General features: G+C 39.3%; 1 protein-coding gene across 1 annotated transcript in view; it reads right to left on the reverse strand.

Annotated features, from left to right (window-relative positions):
- Nucleotides 1-20710, reverse strand: part of ptk7a (protein tyrosine kinase 7a) — a 36083-nt gene that overhangs the window by 3687 nt on the left and 11686 nt on the right. The window contains 1 exon segment of the mRNA NM_001020665.1: nucleotides 1630-1926. Coding sequence (NP_001018501.1) covers nucleotides 1630-1926 — 297 coding nt within the window.

Consider the following 20710-nt stretch of genomic DNA (forward strand, 5'->3'; position numbering starts at 1 on the left):
TGTTATAAACTCAACACTGAAGATGTGCTTCGTTTAAAGGGCACCTAGTTCACCTCTAGTTTAATATTTAATATTAATATTATGGTTGTTCTGAGTGTGCCAGTTTAGGCTTAGTTCAGAACTCAGTTCAGATTTTTGGGGGTGTGTACACAGCTCGTTGTTTTAGGGGTATATTGTAGAGATCAGCGCGGGGTCGCGGAGTCCCGCTCCTGCCCGCTCCCGCCAGGTTTTAGCCCGAACCCGACCGCTCCCGCTTATATTCAGCATTTGTTGTCCCGCTGCCTGACCCGGCCCATTTTCTACCAGCCGCGTTCGATCCCGCTAAAGAACGTGGGGGAGGAAAAAAACGAAATCCACCCAGCTATACAGAGTCCAGACAGCTTATAACAAGCTGTCTGTATAAACACACACACGTTCATTCACACATCACGTTACATTTGCATGCTCGCTCGCTCAGGAGTCGGGAGCGATATTGCAAGACGGCCCGCTCCCGTCCCAAATTAAACCCGTTACCGACCGCTCCCGCGCTTTATTCGGAAATAAGAATGCAGACCTCTAGTGTGTTGCTTCACATGAAAATTTGTTTCGACTTCCCGCCTAACTTAACAAGGGGGCGGAGCCAAGAGCTCCCCCGCTTTGTGTATGCCAACAGAGAGAAGCAGCATGAGTGAGCGGACCAGCATTCAGCCGTACATGTACGACTCAAGACACAGACCGAGCAGATACGACTGTAGAGGAGTCAGCAATTCTAATGTGCCAGAATGTGTAATTACAAAAGCACTCGTGTCTTTGTTTAGTTTAACAGCTGCTATGTAACGATGCATGCGTCATCCGTATCCGCTTATAAGTGGCGATGTGTGTAATACTGTTTCCGAGTCCAAGCCACCACTCATTTGAGTTGAGAAATCATTCGTTTATGATCACTTTTAATTCATATCACACAATAAAGTTAATTTTTTATATAAAGTCATAGTGTACACAACAATCTCTGGACTTGTTGCATAACAAATATCAAACTTTTAACAATTTATTAAAAAAAATGAATCACTTTCTGGCTATGAATATGATATGTAAACCCGTACAGCTTTACTGTAGATATTTATTAGAGTGAGCATGACGTCGACTTAAACTCAGTCGTACACCACGCCCACCAAAAGGTTACTCTTTGTAGTGGAAACGCAAGCCTGATAAAGGTGACCCGTACCCACCTGAACCATACCGTACTGTACCAATCAGTGGAAACGAGGCCTAATTAACCTAGTTTATACTGATTACAATGCGTATAAAGTCAAAGGTGTTAAAACACATGCTAATGATACAAGCTTTTTTGGTAACTTTAAGGTAAAACTTCCCAATCAGATGTGTTTTTAACTTCTACTCATCAAAAATCCAGATTCGGCATTGTAGATCCTGCGATGTGACTACTGCGCATGTGCCCACACTTTTATAAACAGCAGATTCAAGCACTTTCAAGGACCTGTGTTTGTTTTTAAGCACTTTCAGGCCCTGAATCCAATTCCAGAACTGTCCAGAAGTGTGGGAATCCTGTATTTGTGCACACGCGCATTTCCATATCGATGCTGAAACCATACATTGTGCAGCCCTAATATGAAATGAAGGTAAACTCACACTTGATGTTGAAGGAGGTCTCGGCCGTTCGCTCTTCTTCTCCAGTGCTGTTTTTAGAGGCGATGCATTGGAAGTTTCCAGAATCCAGCGTCCGGTCGATGGCAGTGAACTTCAGGTTTCCTCCGTCCAGAAAGCGGCGCTCTGAGTTTGTGACCGGCTCTCCGTTTTGTGTCCAGGCATAAGAAACACCCTGAGGGTCGTTTACTTCACACCGCAGCATGGCACTGCGCCCGTGCAGAGCGTCCTGGGGTTTTGGCTCTTTGGTGAAGTAGAAAGAGGCAGCCTGTGCCATAATCACTATCGAGAACGAGAAAAAGACAAAGCATCGTCATGAGCAATGATAGCCGAAATAATCAGGCTCAATCCCAATTCTCTTTTAGCCTGCTTTCACACCCATCAATCGATTATTTTGTTCTGAAGCAGCTATTAAAAGTGTTGCTTTTTGTTCAAGTGTGGTGCGCTTTCACACGGCAAAGTTTATAAACAGACCATAATAGTTTAAATAAGTCACACGCCAGTAAAATGTACTCCCATTGGTCAAAGTTGGTCCTGGATTTTGCCTACCCAAATTTAAAAGCTTCCCAAATCCACATGCAGAGGTGTGGATTTGGTATCGTTTTAAAGAAAACCCTTTGAGTTTTTCATAAAACACTATTGAAAGTGTTTAAAATATCTGTATATGTTGTTGAGTGAGTGTGCTGTAATTAATGTTGCTGGTTCCTGCACGTGTCTGTAATCATAGGACAAAAGAGAAATGTCTCCACCATAATCTATGCAGAAGTTATTGTGTTCCTGCTGATGAGAGGTGCTGTACAAGCCACAGGGAGCGATCATTGTGTTCATATTTCACTATTCTTCTGTTTGATCAAACATAATTCAGTGTGTTTGGAGCACGTCAGACATATAAAAGCATTACTCATGCACATCAGCTCAAAAACAGAGGAGAATGGCCCTGAAGCACACAGCATAAGGTAAGAGATGACAGCTGTCTGTGCTATCTGGGGCTGCTTATTGATCATAAATGTATTGTTTTCACTTCTGCACCATGGAAACACCGAGATTCATTCAGCAACTGTTTGATATGTGAATATAATTCAGTAAGAAGAACGCTAGAACCGTATGAGCACCGGCAAGAGCTTTCATTTGAGCTATAACTTGTACATGTGTCATATGAGAAATATGAAAATGAACCAATGTTCAATACCCAGCTGGGGGATCCAAAAACTGTATTTAATAACTTTTGTACAGTAGATTAAAAACCAAAGTGATGCAGATATGTGCATAAAATATAGATTCTACACTTTCAAAAGAAACCACTTACGGGGGTCTGGTGCAATGCTAGACCTTTGAATCTTAAAGCGAAAGTCGATGACGACACGGACCCGGTTTAACTGGTTGGGAGCGCCGGTGCTACCAGGTAAAAATAAGTTAATTTAAGCTCTGCATTAGATGAATGTTGTATTTATTGGTTTTATTTATATATTATTTATTGTTCTGTCATTTATTTAGTGTAAAATTATTTCTGTTTAAATGTCACAAATATTCACTTATTTTAAAGCACAGAGAGAGAGAGAGAGTCATTGACTATTGTTTGTTTTTAATAGCATTATGTGCTGTATTACCTGGTTACTGAGCAGCAATAAATAACACTGTAAATTATAAATATTTTTTAATCCTATTTTCTGAACTAGTGGGGTTTTTGATTAATGAATACATAATAATCGTGATTATTTCTCAGACTATAATCTTACAACCAAAATCCATAATCGCTGCATCCCTAGTAGCAGTATGTCCTATCAGGTGGAACAGAATTGGTTTAAAACTCATATCACAGTTTTTGAAAATAAATCTATCGCGATATATATTGATATCAAATTATTGTCCAGCCCTACTAATGAGCTGTATTACAGCTTCATCTGTGTCTGTTTCCATCACCGACTGCTGTTTATCTGACATAGCGAATGATGAGAAGCACACGCGCATGTTAGAATGAAGAGCGGGAAGAAGCGGCTCATTTGCATTTAAAGCAACATGCTACAAAAACAGCGACGCTGTACTCAGACACCCAAATGAGCAGATTCTACATTACATAACAAATAATCTGAAGGGTATATTGAGCAGAAACTGCAGACACTTTCTGGAGACGGCATTTAGGCGGGATTAAATCAGATTTTGAATTATAAAAGCGCACATTTCAAAGCACTTTGCGGGAGCTTTAATCAGTGCCTACAGCTCCAGAAGGACGACTTGTGCTGTCGATAAGTAAAGTGCAGGTGAAAGACTTTGAGAGAAAGCAGAGCAGCTTTCAGCCTTCCTCAAGACTAAGTTCGCTCTTTGTTTTCATGCAGCTGGAGCTCCAATCCAGACGCCCAGGTGTGCTTCAGACCAGACCAAAACTGGCTCTTTAATCCTGACCTGCCTCTCAGACCCCAACGATAACCTTCATTATTATTTTCTGATAGTCTCCAGAACAAATCACTGTTATACAATGACTTGCCTAACTATCCTAACTTTAACTCAATTACCTAGATAAGCCTTTAATAGTCACTTTAATACTACTTTAATACTAGTTTCCTGAAGAATATCTTGTCAAATATTAAGTGCCGTCGACTTTTATGTTTACAATTGTGTTGAAACTTCTCTCTGTTAAACAGAAATTGAGGAAAAAATATACAAGAGGGCTGATAATTCTGACATCAACTAATTTCTGGCGGTTTTAAAACCTTGGCTTTTCCAACCCGTGGCAAATCGTGAAACCGGTTATCGTCCCTGCTGAATGCCAGGAGTGCCCCAGGGTCTAATGCTCAGTCCCTCTGCTGTTCTCCGTCCAGCAGAGTGAATCTTCATTCAGCAGATCTGACATTCAGCCAGACGGACAGACAGTAGCCAGTCCCGCTCCGATGGCCAGCGCTCACACTGGGAATGGGAAATGAAGGCCAGATTCCCTGCGGCGCGGCACTAAAACATATTCAATAAACAGCTGTGATGAGTGACGGGAGTCTGGAGATATTTCATGAGCGAAACGAGACGGTTGCAGCTGTCCGGAGAGAGATAACCTCTCTTTAATTCACTTTGACGGGGTGTCAACATGACTCCACTCAATACACAGCTGTGCTCGGATTATATTGGAAGAAAACTGACATTGTTTTGCTGCAGTATACAGCGCTCCACACAAATCAGCACACTCCATATTTTGAAAGTGGATATTTGGTAACACTTCAAAATAACTACACACTATGAATCAGTTATTAAGCATTAGCATGTGGTCAATTCATTATCTGTTATGCATTACCTCTGCATTAATAAATGTTAGTAAGCAGTTTACATATGCTCCATTCTTGACTTATTAGTAGGCCCTACGCAGGAATCCCAGCCACACGCAGGAATCCGCAGAGTTTGAGCCCATCATTCAGTCTATTTATTTACTTGTGTGTAAATTTATATGCATTCAATTATTATATTTATTTAAATTAATTTCACTATTATTATTACGATATAATAGTATCGTATCGGGGGGGGGGGTGCAATGGTGTTGGATGGTGGAGAGGTGTTGCGGACAAAAGGACGAAAGTGGAACGGGAAGGGGGGTTGTCGCCAACGAAAGTGAAGAGGGTTGGGGAGTCGCGGATAGAAAGTGAAAGTGAACAGCGGATGTGGGAGGAGGGCGCTTGAGGAGGGGGATCGGTAAAATAAGGAGTCGGATCAGATTTCAGAGGTGCCGGATCCAGCGAGTTCCGACACAAATTAAGCCCTGGTCCCGTCCAAACAGCTTACAAAAGATGATTTTTTATCATGGGTGCCACTTAATCCAGTATCTCTGCACTGAACACTGTAAAACAGTTTGATTTCTTCTTCATTCTGTGATATGAAACAACATTCGGCCACAAACATGAGTGACTTTGAAACACTCGACTGATGTTTTAAGGGTCACAAAACACCAAAACACATGTGTTGAGCTGTTGACAGTGGTATTTGTGTCCCACACTGCTGAAAACACTATTAGGACACCTATATTTCACTAAAAAGTGTAAATTGGTTGTTTTTGCGTTATTTCAAGCAAATTCGTTCTTCCGGTTTGAAACGAATTTTTGAAGCTGCGTCACGGTCATGAGATAATAGCGTGTATTCCAGCGTGCAGACTGGACGTCTGTGCCAGAGTGTGTCTTATTACGTCTTACAGTGTGCTGCATTAATGCATGAGTAAGGCTTGGTTCAAACCAATCAGCGCGCTCTATTGTGCAACTTCATTAATATTCATTACTGTGTTTACACGACATAGACGCCACGTTATGTTGACAAAACAAGCGTGAAGTGTTGCTTTTATAGTTTGCTGCAGTTCAGTTTTGTTTTCATTTTCTCTCTGTGAGAGCTCAGCTGGAGTCACGTGTGGATTAACAGTGTACGCGACGCTCGACAACAATAACTTACATGTCTAAGGAGGAACATTGTTTACCTGAGAGCTGTTCTAATCTGCAAACGCTGAGATCCGGATTCGCTTGTAGTCTCCTCTTAATAAAGACGCGGCTCTAGTTGCTGGTGATTGTCCTGTCTCTACAGATTTGGTTAGTGAGTGACCAGTGCTCTTTGTTTATTCAGTTTGTTTGTATCGAACTAACTATTGCACCTTGTGTAAACATGTTAGCACCACGACCAAACTTTAACCTCGTGGAGGATTTTCACCGCATTTTGTGACCGGAATAACACACGCGGCTTTCAGACACTACCTGCCGAGTGCATCTAAGTTTCCGGGAAATGCTGAAGGTTTTTTTCTGTCATTCGCCGTGCGGTATCAAGCATTGCATGAAAAATACACGCTTACAGCAGTTCCTCGAATCAAATATCTCGTTTGTCGCGAGGGACATGAATGAATTCCCTGAATGAAAGAGCCAAACTGCAGTTAAAGTCCACCATTTAATCATTTGGCAAATAATTCGACTACAGATGTCCATGTAGGTTAAACACCATCACTTTCTACTGTGTGTGTGTGTGTGTGTGTGTGTGTGTATTTTGACTCTGAAACTTGCGCGTGCCCAAATAGACACTTCCACACCATCCCACTTTTCTTCCTCCGACACTCCCCCCTAAACAGAGCTGGACACGCCCACTTTTCTGACTTTTTCCAAAGTAGAGGTGTGAAAACACCCTGCTGAAACGAGGGGCTTTCATGGCCCTTTAAAGTAAATGCATGTCAGTAAATCTATGAGAACAGGCTCCTAAACGCAAAACTGCAATGCATAAGTGCTACTGTAACAAATCATTGCACAGACTTTTGCAGGATTTATCTTTATTATTATTATTATTATTATTATAAGTCCTGTTTTTTTATTGTGGGAAGAATTTTTACAGGTTTATTAAATACACCACAGCACCAAAATGTATTAAAATAAGCGTGCTCAGTGTTTGAAGGAAAGCATTTAAGACTGTTGTTATCATACGTTGGAGTGTTCAGAGCCGCCATCATCCGCTTTCATTGGCCTGATGAGAATGGGAGGCTTCAGAACCAACCTGGCCCATGCACTGCTCTCCACTTCCTGGATTCCTGCGCAGGAATTTCAGTTTTTTGGGACAAAGATGCCATTCATGGCCTCTCTGCAGCTTACAAGCCAGGAGAGAACCAGCAAAGGAAGCTGATTGGCTGGAGAACATATAAACTTTATGTACACATTAGGCTTGCCCGCAAAAAGTCTCCAGAAAACACTATCAAACTGTGTTCAGACCGGCCTCCATCAACACACAAACCTCCAGATACTCCATGCAGCAAAACATCCAGAAGCAGCGAGAAACATGCACTCATCTTCACAGCTAAATCTCAACATCACATCAACTTTTATTTAACGCCATGCAGAGACAACAACCAGTGATAGAGGATAAGGACTTTATATCACAATATTCCTGGATATTTATTGCAATATAACAACATTATTGATGACAAATCACATGTATCCACTGAGAGACACAAATGAGCCATGCAAGTTCAGAGAGAAGTGTTCATTTTCATGTATTTTACTGTACATTTCACACGAAAAGGTCTTCAACTCTACTCTTGGATGCCTATTTGTTCAGCTGAACTCCACTATAATCAAACACTCTGAAGCAGATAATCAAGGTTTTGAGGATCCTGTTGAATACACAAGTCGATCTGCAGTATAAATCTTAATATTATTCGGTTTCATTCATACTGGACACTAGAGGGCGCCCTTGCGCACAAACTCCACATATGAATTACTAAAGAAAATACATCAGGCTTCACTGCAAGACAGAAAAGAGGATGCAAACAGATCAACAGATCAAAGATGAAGACGCTGGCTGCGTCCGAAACCGCATACGTCCATACTATACAGTCGGCTAAAATCAGTACGCGAGCCGAGTAGTGTGTCCAAATTCACAGAATATGAAAATCAGTCAGCGAGAAGTACCCGGATGACTTACTACTTCCGGCGAGATTCTGGAGTGCGCATCCCATGCACGCTGCGCTATCCCATAATGCCCCGCGAGAGAATTCTTGAATGGGACTGAAGCGACGCAACTGACGCAGGCAAGTCCCGAGACCATGACCAAATGGCGGATGTAGTACGTCCGAATTCCATTCATACTTTTCACATTAATACTGTATAGAACGCACTTTTCCAACGGCCAAGTGGTACGTTTAAATTCAAATGCAGTACATACTGAGTAGTAGGCAGTTTCGGACGCAGCCAACGAACAAACACTGTCTTCATTCTGTGATATTACACCATGTCTGCTCATACAAAAGAACCTCCACTGCCGACTAGTGTTTCATGCAGAGCTCCAGCCACAGCACTGTAGCTCCGCCCACAGCACAGTTGACTCAGTAGCACCGCCCACTGCACTCCTGACTAAGTAGCTCCGCCCACAGCACTTTTGATTTGATAGCGCCACTTACAGCACTGACTCAGTAGCTCCGCCCACAGCACTGTTGACCCAGTAGGCTCTCTGACAGCACTTTAGACTCAGTAGCTCCGCCCACAACATTGATGTGATAGCTCCACCCACAGCACTGTTGACGTGGTAGCTCCACCCACAACACTGTTGATTTGGTAGCTTCGCCCAAAACACTGTTTACTCAACAGCTCCGCCCCAACACAGTTGACTCAGTAGCTCCGCCCCCAACACAGTTGACTCAGTAGCTCCACTCACAACACTATTGATTCGGTAGCTCCACCCACAGCACTGTTGACTTAGTAGCTCCACCCACAGCACTGTTGACTTGGTAACTCCACCAACAATACCGTTGACTCGGTAGCTCCACCCACAACACTGTTGACTTGGTAACTCCACCAACAATACCGTTGACTCTGTAGCTCCACCCACAACACTGCTGACTCGGTAGCTCCGCCGACAGCAGTTGACTCAGTAGCTCCACCCACAGAAATGTTGACACTGTTTGCCCAGAGGACTGTTGACTGTAGCTCCGCCCATAGCACTGTTGACTCAGTAGCTCCACCCACAGCACTGTTGCCTCAGTAGCTCCGCCCACAGCATTGTTGACTCAGTAGCTCCACCCACAGCACTGTTGACTCAGTAGCTCCGCCCACAGCATTGTTGACTCAGTAGCTCCACCCACAGCACTGTTGACTCAGTAGCTCCGCCCACAGCATTGTTGACTCAGTAGCTCCACCCACAGCACTGTTGACTCAGTAGCTCCCCCCAACAGCATGTCTTCAGATGCTCGTTTCTTCCAGAAAGTTGTAACTCGGTCTTAAAGGAATTAAAAAACTAAAGACTTCTCAGAGAAAAGATGGATGCTGTACTACTTTATAGGCAACTAAAGGTTAAGATGAGATTGGTGTAAAGTGAGCATGCTACATTCCCTTAAGTGATTCAATAAAGCACACAACAATACTCAAAAGAGGACGAGTCCAAAAGAGCTGATGAACATTACCGTGATTTACAAGGCATTTGAAACAGAGCAGGGGGGTTTTCTCAGACTCTACTGTAACTGTAGAGGAGCCGCACACACCAAGCCACCCACAGACACAAAGACAGTAAAGTATACAAGAGAAGAGACCTGCTGCTGATCAACTCCACCTGTCCTCTTAAAACACAAGCCCTTTAATTGGGTTGTTAATCTCATCTGAAACCCTGAGAACGGCCCGTTTTGGAAATGCGACCTCTGAGGATGAGCCCACAAAAAAAGGGCAGGAGCAGAAACTAGACACCTCCGCTTTAGGAGAGAGTATTGTATTATTTCACACTGAACCCGCTTCTAAATACTTTCTCTCCCCAGACACTGTCATTGTAGTTGTTTCAAAGTAAATACACAACACGCTAAATCAAAACGCAATTTAAAGATGTTGCATTTCCAACAATTGTGAGATGTTTGTCCTCGAAATGCTCCTGTGTGTAGCATTAGTTTAGATTCCAAAGCCTTCTGTTGGGTTTTATTGGGTTTTATTGTGGCACCATCTGCTGTTAAACACTAGCCTAGAGCAGCATCTGCTGTTAAACACTAGCCTAGAGCAACATCTGCTGTTAAACACTAGCCTAGAGCAGCATCTGCTGTTAAACACTAGCCTAGAGCAGCATCTGCTGTTAAACACTAGCCTAGAGCACCATCTGCTGTTAAACACTAGCCTAGAGCAGTAACTGCTGTTTAACACTAGCCTAGAGCAGCATCAGCTGTTAAACACTAGCCTAGAGCAACATCTGCTGTTAAACACTAGCCTAGAGCAGTAACTGCTGTTTAACACTAGCCTAGAGCACCATCTGCTGTTAAACACTAGCCTACAGCAACATCTGCTGTTAAACACTAGCCTAGAGCAACATCTGCTGTTAAACACTAGTCTAGAGCACCATCTGCTGTTAAACACTAGCCTAGAGCAGTAACTGCTGTTAAACACTAGCCTAGAGCAACATCTGCTGTTAAACACTAGCCTAGAGCAACATCTGCTGTTAAACACTAGCCTAGAGCAACATCTGCTGTTAAACACTAGCCTAGAGCAACATCTGCTGTTAAACACTAGCCTAGAGCAACATCTGCTGTTAAACACTAGCCTAGAGCAACATCTGCTGTTAAACACTAGCCTAGAGCGACATCAGCTGTTAAACACAAGCCTAGAGCAACATCTGCTGTTAAACACTAGCCTAGAGCAACATCTGCTGTTAAACACTAGCCTAGAGCAACATCTGCTGTTAAACACTAGCCTAGAGCAACATCTGCTGTTAAACACTAGCCTAGAGCAACATCTGCTGTTAAACACTAGCCTTTTCAGAATATCTTGTTTTGCATGTAACAGATTAAAGACGTTTAGATGAACTTGAGTAACTTTTAAGTGAACTGTCCCTTTAAGAACACTCCGCTTCAGGCACCACTGGTAACAGAAGTTTCCCTCCCAGACAGAAACTAGATCTTGCCCCTAAAACGGCCCGTCTGTCCAGTGCTGACCCCAAACACACAGATCTGTAAGGTGCTCCATCATCTGTGAAGAGGTGGGAGTCTCGGTTAAAAGCAGGAAAGACTTTTTTTTTTTGCAGCTGTTCACTAAATCACAGCCGTCATATTGTGTTCAGACATGGAAGAACAGGTGGATTATAATGCCCACTGAACACAAGGACCAGCAGAGACCCCTGCAAATGCAGCCTGATAAGAACCAACTGCTGGGGACTCCAGACGCCAAACAGGAATTACATTACAGCAAATTAGCGGCCATCCTGCTGTTCTGGCATTGAGGGAGTGTCACAATACACAGTTATTTACAGAGACTGTTTCACATGCTGGACAGAGAAACCAGCTTCAACCTGATTTTAAGTCATGCACATGCAATAAAACACCTAATTTGTGCAGACGAGCTGAGCATTCCATCTGTATTCATGCTTGCTTTAAAATAAGGATGAACATTGTATCTTTACTTACAGCGCTAGAGATATATTTATTTATTTATTAATGATACTATTTATTTTGACCCAGTACATACCTTTATGCTACTGCTGAATGCTTTAGTCTGACTGACCAATGAGTAGCCTAAAGCCCTGATAATTAATATGCATAAATAGATATAACAATAAATAGATATGACAGATCTAACAATAGATAGATATTACGACCAAGATGAAACAACAGACATAACGATAGATATAATGACAGATCGATAGAAAACGACAGATATAACTATGGATACAACATGTGCAACAATGGATGGATGGATAATTGGGTGGATAAACAGTTTGATAGATACAACGGCACATATATATATATTAACATATATAAAAATAGATGGATACAGCGACAGACATGACGATAGATACGACAGATATAACGATAGCTAGATATAACGACAGATATAACGATAGCTAGATATAACGACAGATATAACGATAGCTAGATATAACAACAGATATAACGATAGCTAGATATAATGACAGATATAACGATAGCTAGATATAACGACAGATATAACGATAGCTAGATATAATGACAGATATAACGATAGCTAGATATAACGACAGATATAACGATAGCTATATATAATGACAGATATAACGATAGCTAGGTATAACGACAGATATAACGATAGCTAGATATAACGATAGCTAGATATAACGACAGATATAACGATAGCTAGATATAACAACAGATATAACGATAGCTAGATATAACGACAGATATAACGATAGCTAGACATAACAGCAATAACAACAGATAGATACGACAGACATAACGATAGATACAAGGACAGATATAACGATAGCTAGATATAACAACAGATATAACGATAGCTAGACATAACGACAGATATAACGATAGCTAGACATAACGACAGATATAACGATAGCTAGATATAACAGCTATAACAATAGATGGATATGACAGACATAACAATAGATACAAGGACAGATATAAAGATAGCTAGATATAACAACAGATATAACAATAGATGGATACAACGACAGACATAACGATAGATACAACGACAGATATAATGACAGACATAACGAGTTATATCGATAGATATAACGACAGATATACCGATCGATAGATACAACGACAGATATAATAACAGATATATACAACAACCGATATGTCGACAGATAGATGAAACGAAAGATATAACAACAGTTATATCAATAGATAGATACAAAGACAGAGATAGAACGACAGATATAACGATAGATAGAACAACAGATATAACAATAGATGGATACAACGACAGACATAACGATAGATACAACGACAGATATAATGACAGACATAACGAGTTATATCGATAGATATAATGACAGATATACCGATCGATAGATACAACGACAGATATAATAACAGATATATACAACAACCGATATGTCGACAGATAGATGAAACGAAAGATATAACAACAGTTATATCAATAGATAGATACAAAGACAGAGATAGAACGACAGATATAACGATAGATAGAACAACAGATATAACGATAGATACAAAGACAGATATAACAAGATGCAACAAAACACAAAATGACAGATAGTCATAGACACAACGTCAGATATAACGATAAATAGTTAGAATGACAGATATATCGACAGCTAGAATGAAAGATATATCAATAGATAGATATAACGACAGATATAACAATAGATATAACGACAGATACAAAAATAGATATAACAAGATCACAAAAAGACAACAGATCAACAAAAGACAATCACAAATAATCATGGATACAACGACAGATATAAAGACAAATGTGTCAATAGATATAACGACAGATAGATAGAACGAAAGATATAACGATAAATGACAGATATAACGATAGATAGATAGATAGATAGATAGATAGATAGATAGATAGATAGATAGATAGATAGATAGATAGATAGATAGATAGATAGATAGATAGATAGATAGATAGATAGATAGATAGATAAAAGTGTTATTCTGTGCCGAGAAATAAACCTCTAATTAACAGACTTTATTATCATTTAATTGTACAGTTTAATCTATCATTGAAATACTCAGACTTCTACAAAGTAAATGGAATATCAGCTATTCCAGAAACTGCCATCTTCATGTTTTCTCGTAGCTTTGTATTCGTTTACACTTGCTTTTATTGTTGGCAAATGGGTCAAAACTAGCGGTGGTGACGGACGGCAACAAAGACCTGGAGAAAAAACTGAAATGTATAAACAGAAAAGTGTCCGGCGGCAAACCCTGGAGCAGTTTAATGAGGCTTCTTCATGATGACACAGTTAGCATTGTGCTCCATTCACTGATCTCCGCTATTCATCTGGAGGTCTGCAGGGTCAAACCGAGCCTCCACGCTCGCGGTAACCCAACACCCAACATCATTAGCAGGGCAAACGGCTCCGCATGTAGAAGAAAAGCACGGCGTCTCTGTGTTTATACGAGCAGTGTTGGCGGAGGGAGGGATAAATGCTGGGGCAAAAACCAACATGGCCTCCAAAACAACAATCGGCAGGATTGTAGGCAACTAGCGGAGCAGCTCAAATTCTGACTCTGACGAGGAAACGATCATAGTAACTTAACTGGGTTCGACAGACGGATGGACAGATGGACGGACGGACGGACGGACGGACGGATGTGTGTATGGATAGATAGATTGAAGGATGGATGGATAAAATGTTAGATAGATAGATAGATAGATAGCTAGATAGATAGATAGATAAAATGTTAGACAGATGTATAGATGGATGGATGGATAGAAGGATGGATGGATAGAAGGATGGATAGATGGATAAAACGTTAGATAGATAGATGGATGGATGGATGGATGGATGGATGGATGGACAGATGGATAAAATGTTAGATAGAACAATAGATGGATGGATGGATAGAAGGATGGATAAAATGAATGATAGATGGATGGATGGATGGATGGATGGATAAAATGTTAGATAGAACAATAGATGGATGGATGGATGGATGGATGGATAGAAGGATGGATAAAATGAACGATAGATAGATAGATGGATGGATGGATGGATGGATGGATAAAAGGATGGATGGATAAAATGATGGATGGATGGATGGATGGATGGATGGATGGATGGATGGATAGATAGATAAAATGTTAGATAGATGTATAGATGGATGGATGGATAGAAGGATGGATAGATGGATAAAATGTTAGATAGATAGATGGATGGATGGATGGATGGACAAGATAGATAGATAGATAGATAGATAGATAGATAGATAGATAGATAGATAGATAGATAGATAGATAGATAGATAGATAGAGCGCCTCGTTTGTTGCTAAATCTGGGAAACCGTCATTAAACTGGATGCAGAAAGCAAATGCAGACCATATGGAGACAAATCTGTGACTAAGAGCTGCTTCTGGGAATGTGTGTCTGATCCGGGGGGTCCAGAAAATCTGCCCAATCCACAGGAAGACCAACTGATACATTCCCTAAACACTCCACATGTTTACAGATGCACAACGGGATGCAGATACACACCAGGGCTTCACGATACTGGGAGCAAACATGCGACTGTTGTTGAGTGTTGTGATTAGGGTAAAGACACAGAGAGAAGTTCGATGTTGCAGGAATACCGTCAATGGTTCGGATTATCTCTACAAGAGTCTAAATGGCTAATTTAATAAATGTGTATCTGCATTAGGGATGTATGATATAACTGCTTAATTATTATTATCGTGATTAATGTAATCACATTTTACTTGCATTTGCAAAAACATTTACAGCAACAGTTTTTTACTTCATTTATAGACTCCAAATGTTGCAAAATTTATTTTTTGTGGTATAGAAATCGGTGTCGAATAGCGACATTTTTTTTCATGGTAGTTGATTACATTAATCGCAATAACAATAATTTGCAATATACATTAAATACATATATATATATATATATATATATATATATATATATATATATATATATATATATATATATATGCAATATCCTTAATACAAATACACAACAACATCATTTATTTTTTACTTCGATTGTAAAGTCCTAGGGCCCTATCACACACCCAGCGCAATGCGGTGCGCCAATTTTTGTTTGCTAGTTTCAGCTTGGCGCTGTTTAAAAAGCAAATGCATTTGCGCTCATATGTGCATCTATAGGCATTCTGGTCTATAAAGGAAGGTGTGTTGAGGCGCATTGCTGGCACGTTGCCATTTTAAGAAACTATCATAGACTGTTCAATAGTCCAGAACAAAGCAGGTCTAAAGTCCAGCGCAGAGCCCGTTAGTTGTGCGCCTCACTTACACATTGCTTAATACAGACAGGACGTACAGGAATACGCAAATATCTTTACATATGAAAAAGAAATTAAAATATTAAGGATATATATAGGATATAAATATAAAGGATTAAAATATTACAAGACATGTTATTTTCTAGCCTACATAAATATAAAAACCATACTGTCATGCCTTCATCATCTCGAGAGGCTTTTTCAGTTCATTCATGACAGGTTGCTTTTGTATAATGTTATTATTAGATTCGTCCACCTGTCAGGTTTTAGACATGGGGCACATCGTGTGTATTTGTATATAACACACTTTGTTATTATTGTTCATTTATTAGTTTGCTGGAAATAAGAACTGAATTCAGAAGAAGTTTTAAAGAAATCTTTGCGCTTAACAAGCTAAATTAATTATGTATTTGCTAATAGATGTCCTTGCGTAATCCACAATATCGATATTTCTCAAGCCATTGTGCCAACGTAGGAAAATCCAGTATCATAACAACACTAATGGGGATTTTTTGGGATATATTACCCATCTCTTATACAGACACACATTCATTAAATAATCGTTTTAGACGCTTAGAGATTCTAACATCCGATGAGTATTTCAGGAGACTCTACGGAGCCCAAACACAAACAGAACTGCTTTAACACGACGAAGCAAACCCCGAAACCCAGAGCTATTGTTTAGATTAGACAAAACCTCTTCCCTTCAGGAATGCTCAACTATATACACACACTTCTGGATTAAACATGAACTAAAAAGGAGGCCAAAGTCCCATTTATTAATGACCCAAAGGGTTTGTGCTTTAGAAAGGAAGAGCAGAGTACTTCCAGAGCTTTACACATGTGGCATCTGCACAACCCAACAGAAATACTGCTCCTCAACAGGAGAAGAGCTGCTCTCTACAGAACAAACACGATGGAGTGTATTTGACTGGGCATTTCTGCATTTATGAGGGAAAAGTTTGCTCGTGGATGTGACAGATGTCAAATTAGCCCTTGTGTGACTTTGCTGGATCAATTATAATTGCTTAAAAACATTGACAGACACATTTCTGAGTGTTTTTACACTACTGGCCCACACAAAAAACTTAATTTGGTGAAAACTTTTGACGTTTGCATGGAATTGCTGAGCAGCATGTGCAGAAACACACACTTCTTTGATTAAATCTCATCTGTGGCGAAGGAAGGGAATGTGAAACGCGGGGCTGGGGGAAGGGCCGGCGGACGTAACATAACGTAAAGCACATGCACGACTTGTAATCGCTCTCATTCAGCTATCAAAACTAACAAGAAACACTGGCTCACTCTGAAGAGCAGGCCAGAATCCTCCATTCAGACTCCCTCGCTGCATCATGTCAACCCAATTCTATCCTCTTTACACTGGCTGCCTGTTAAGTTTTGTATTGATTATCAAATATTACTTCTTACCTATAAAGCTTTAAATAATCGAGCTCCTGTTTATCTAACCAACCTTCTGTCTCGCTACAATCCAACCCACTCTTGAAAATCTTAAAACTCAGGGCTTCTGGTAGTACCTAGAATAGCAAAGTCCACTAAAGGAGGTCGAGCCTTCTGATTTATGGCTCCTAAACTCTGGAATAGCCTTCCTGATAATATCCGAGGCTCAGACACACTCTCCCAACTCAAAACTAGATTAAAGACCTGTCTGTTTAGTAAAGCATTCACTCACTGCATCACACAATACATGAATGTGCTCCACGCAGGTTTCTGCATCTCGTTTAAATGAACAGCAGCTACGTTAATGATTCTCTTTATTATCTATTTCTACCCGGGGATACTCATCCCGAGGCCCTCAGACTATGCAGCGCCACTGATTCGATCCAAGACCAGTGACAAGATGATCCCAAGGTTTCCATAATCCTGGACCAGGCCGTATCCTGAGCAGCTGCTGTGGTGGTCATGGAGGAGTCGAGAGCATGAGACTGATTCCGGTGACGCTCCAGGGAGAGACGAGCCTTCGCTGAGCTCCAGCATTCTCCACTTTATGGTAATGAGTTATAATAAAAAAGTCCACCACTAATGAGTTCAGAGAACACAGACCTGTGAGCTTTAGTTCTGACCACAGTTGTTCCCAAGCGTTTGGTTATTGCGGTTGCTGGTTTTCCAATTATTTGCAATGTCTTCTTACAGGAACATGCATTAAATAAGTTACTGGCGAGTTACTGATGTGCATTAATGTTATTATATATATTTTTCTTTAAAAAGAAGGAATTTCATGCGACAGTACACAACAGAACTGCTGCTTCAGGATATTTCAGACATATGAACACATCGGATAATTAAGTGGAGCAAACCCACGCCAAACGCAACTTGATCTCCCATTGTTAAATGAATTTGATAATAAAGTGCGCAACATTTTTACATTAGAAAGCATGTTTTATTCATTTAAAGCACATCAGCTTTAATTTAACTGATATGATATGCTGCATCGGCTCCTTTAAATACAAGATCAATGTAGTGAATTTTGCCGGAGCTGAAGGCAGACAGCGTTGTCGCTGGGGCAGCCAGAGCAAGCTGATGCTCTCATCGCCTTCGGTGTGAACACACAGTAATGTAGTCTTATAATTATCATTTTGTTGTTGTTGTTTTCCCAGAGATGGGTTGCGGCTGAAAGGGCATTCCGCTGTGGCGACCCCTGATTAATAAAGGGACTAAGCCGACAAGAAAATGAATGAATGTTGTTGTTATCATAGTTAATTATCTGCCCTTTTCCTGATTAGAAGTGTTCTTCAAACCTCCTACTCATTATTATTATTTATTTTGAATAATTATTGTTATAATATAATATATAGCATAGATACTATTATCAATAATATTTATCATATTAATGATAATAATATATGAATGAATTCTGGCTTAACCGTCATGAAAATGATGTCAATGTAAAACAGCGTAAGGCCAGAAGTGTACGGTAGATTTTTAATTGATGCAATTTCCGCAACTCAGACAATAGTAATGACAAAAGCAATACACAATATATACGTATAATAAATACAATCAAATTCAGTTATATTACATGAGGTATTTTTACATTACCATATGATAAAAAACATTTTCTCTGGCAAAGTAGGCATTTTTTTACTCAACGCAAGATTAAAGCATTGAATATTTTCTTTGCCCAAAAACCAAACTGACAAACCGTTTGTAAATCAAGCAGCCCAGATTTACTTTGAGGGATTACGTAGAGTTTACGGAAACTTTGACATATGCTGTATCCATCATAAGCAGATAATTGCATTCGGTCAAACAAATTTCTGTGATGATGGAATTATGGTTTAGAGGAAAATCTTTAGCGGCCCATTGGAGAATCCTGAGTAATCTCTGGCGAAACCCTTGAGCTGAATACAGTGGAGCAGACAACTCTGAGTTTCTGAATTAAAGTCACTGTGAAGTCAGTATTATTTTCTTTTATTATGATTATCAAGTCTTCAGGTGGTCTGTATGCTCCAAAAACAAAGACTAAATGATCATTTGTAAGATGCATGCATGCAACTTACGGTTTCTCTATTCCACCAATCTGGATCAATAGTTTAGATGAGATCACTCTGCACTTCTGTATCTCATCAGAAACTCGGACCAATCAAAAACTCTTCAATCTGAAGTGCCCCGCCCCATTATACAAATAAAGCTGTCAATTCACTCATATAGTCTGGATGGATGGATGGATGGATGGATGGATGGATGGATAGTTTCATAATGTTGATGCTTTCATTATTCTAACACGTGTGTGAAGTTGTAAAATTTACAGAAAGAACAAGTATATGTGTTAAAATAATAACAAGTTATTATTATTATTTTTTATATTACTGCTGTTGCTGTTATTACCATTATCAAATGTAATTGGTTTTATTTTTAAAACTTATTATTATTATTATTATTATTATTATTATTATCATTGTTTGCCCTTTTTATAGTTGTTATTAATATTAGTATTAATATATTATTATTATTATTATTATTATTATTATTATTATTATTACTACCATTGTTTAGCATTTTATTGTTACTGTTTTTAATATAATATTATTACCATTGTTTATCATTTTTATTGTTGTTATTGTTATTATTATTATTATTATTACTACCATTATTTAGCATTTTATTGTTACTGTTTTTAATATAATATTATTACCATTGTTTATCATTTTTATTGTTGTTATTATTATTATTATTATTATTATTATTATTATTATTACTAATACCATTGTTTACCATTTTATTGTAACTATTTTTATTATTATTACCATTGTTTACCATTGTTTTTGTAACTAATTTTAATATATTATTATTACCATTGTTACTATTTTTATATAATATTACTACCATTGTTTACGTTACATACATTATTTTATTATCACTAGTATTATTAATATTATTATTATTAGTAGTAGTAGTAGTATTATTAATATTATTATAATCATCATCATTTTTATTGATATTATTGAAAAAACAACAACCACTAACCCAGAGCTGGGAACTTCAACTCTGCCAAAATAACCCAAATTGGGTTGTTTCTAAACCCAGTGTTTTTAAGTGTATGCAGAGACAACAGAAAGGGAACTGTAACATGACCCAAACTTAAATATTTCAAGATTATTTGACAAGAAAAAAAAAAGCCATCAAAAAGTTAATAAATAAATCTTGACCTTCAAATTTGTAATCTTAAACCCACAAGAACGCCTCTAACCCACAACACTCCATTCTACTCAACATAATGACCATTTCTGTTTATTTTTACAAGCTGAAACTCCATTAAGCCTAAATGAGTTTAACTCTTCGCTTATATTTAGAGCTTCTGTGCAGCTAATCTCACAGATATACATGAGCATGACATTATCATAAAAGCCAGCCGGGCTCACATTTCTGAAACCGGCTCC

Source organism: Danio rerio, chromosome 22 (genome assembly GCF_049306965.1).
Source record: "Danio rerio strain Tuebingen ecotype United States chromosome 22, GRCz12tu, whole genome shotgun sequence".
In the NCBI taxonomy this organism is placed as follows: domain Eukaryota; kingdom Metazoa; phylum Chordata; class Actinopteri; order Cypriniformes; family Danionidae; genus Danio; species Danio rerio.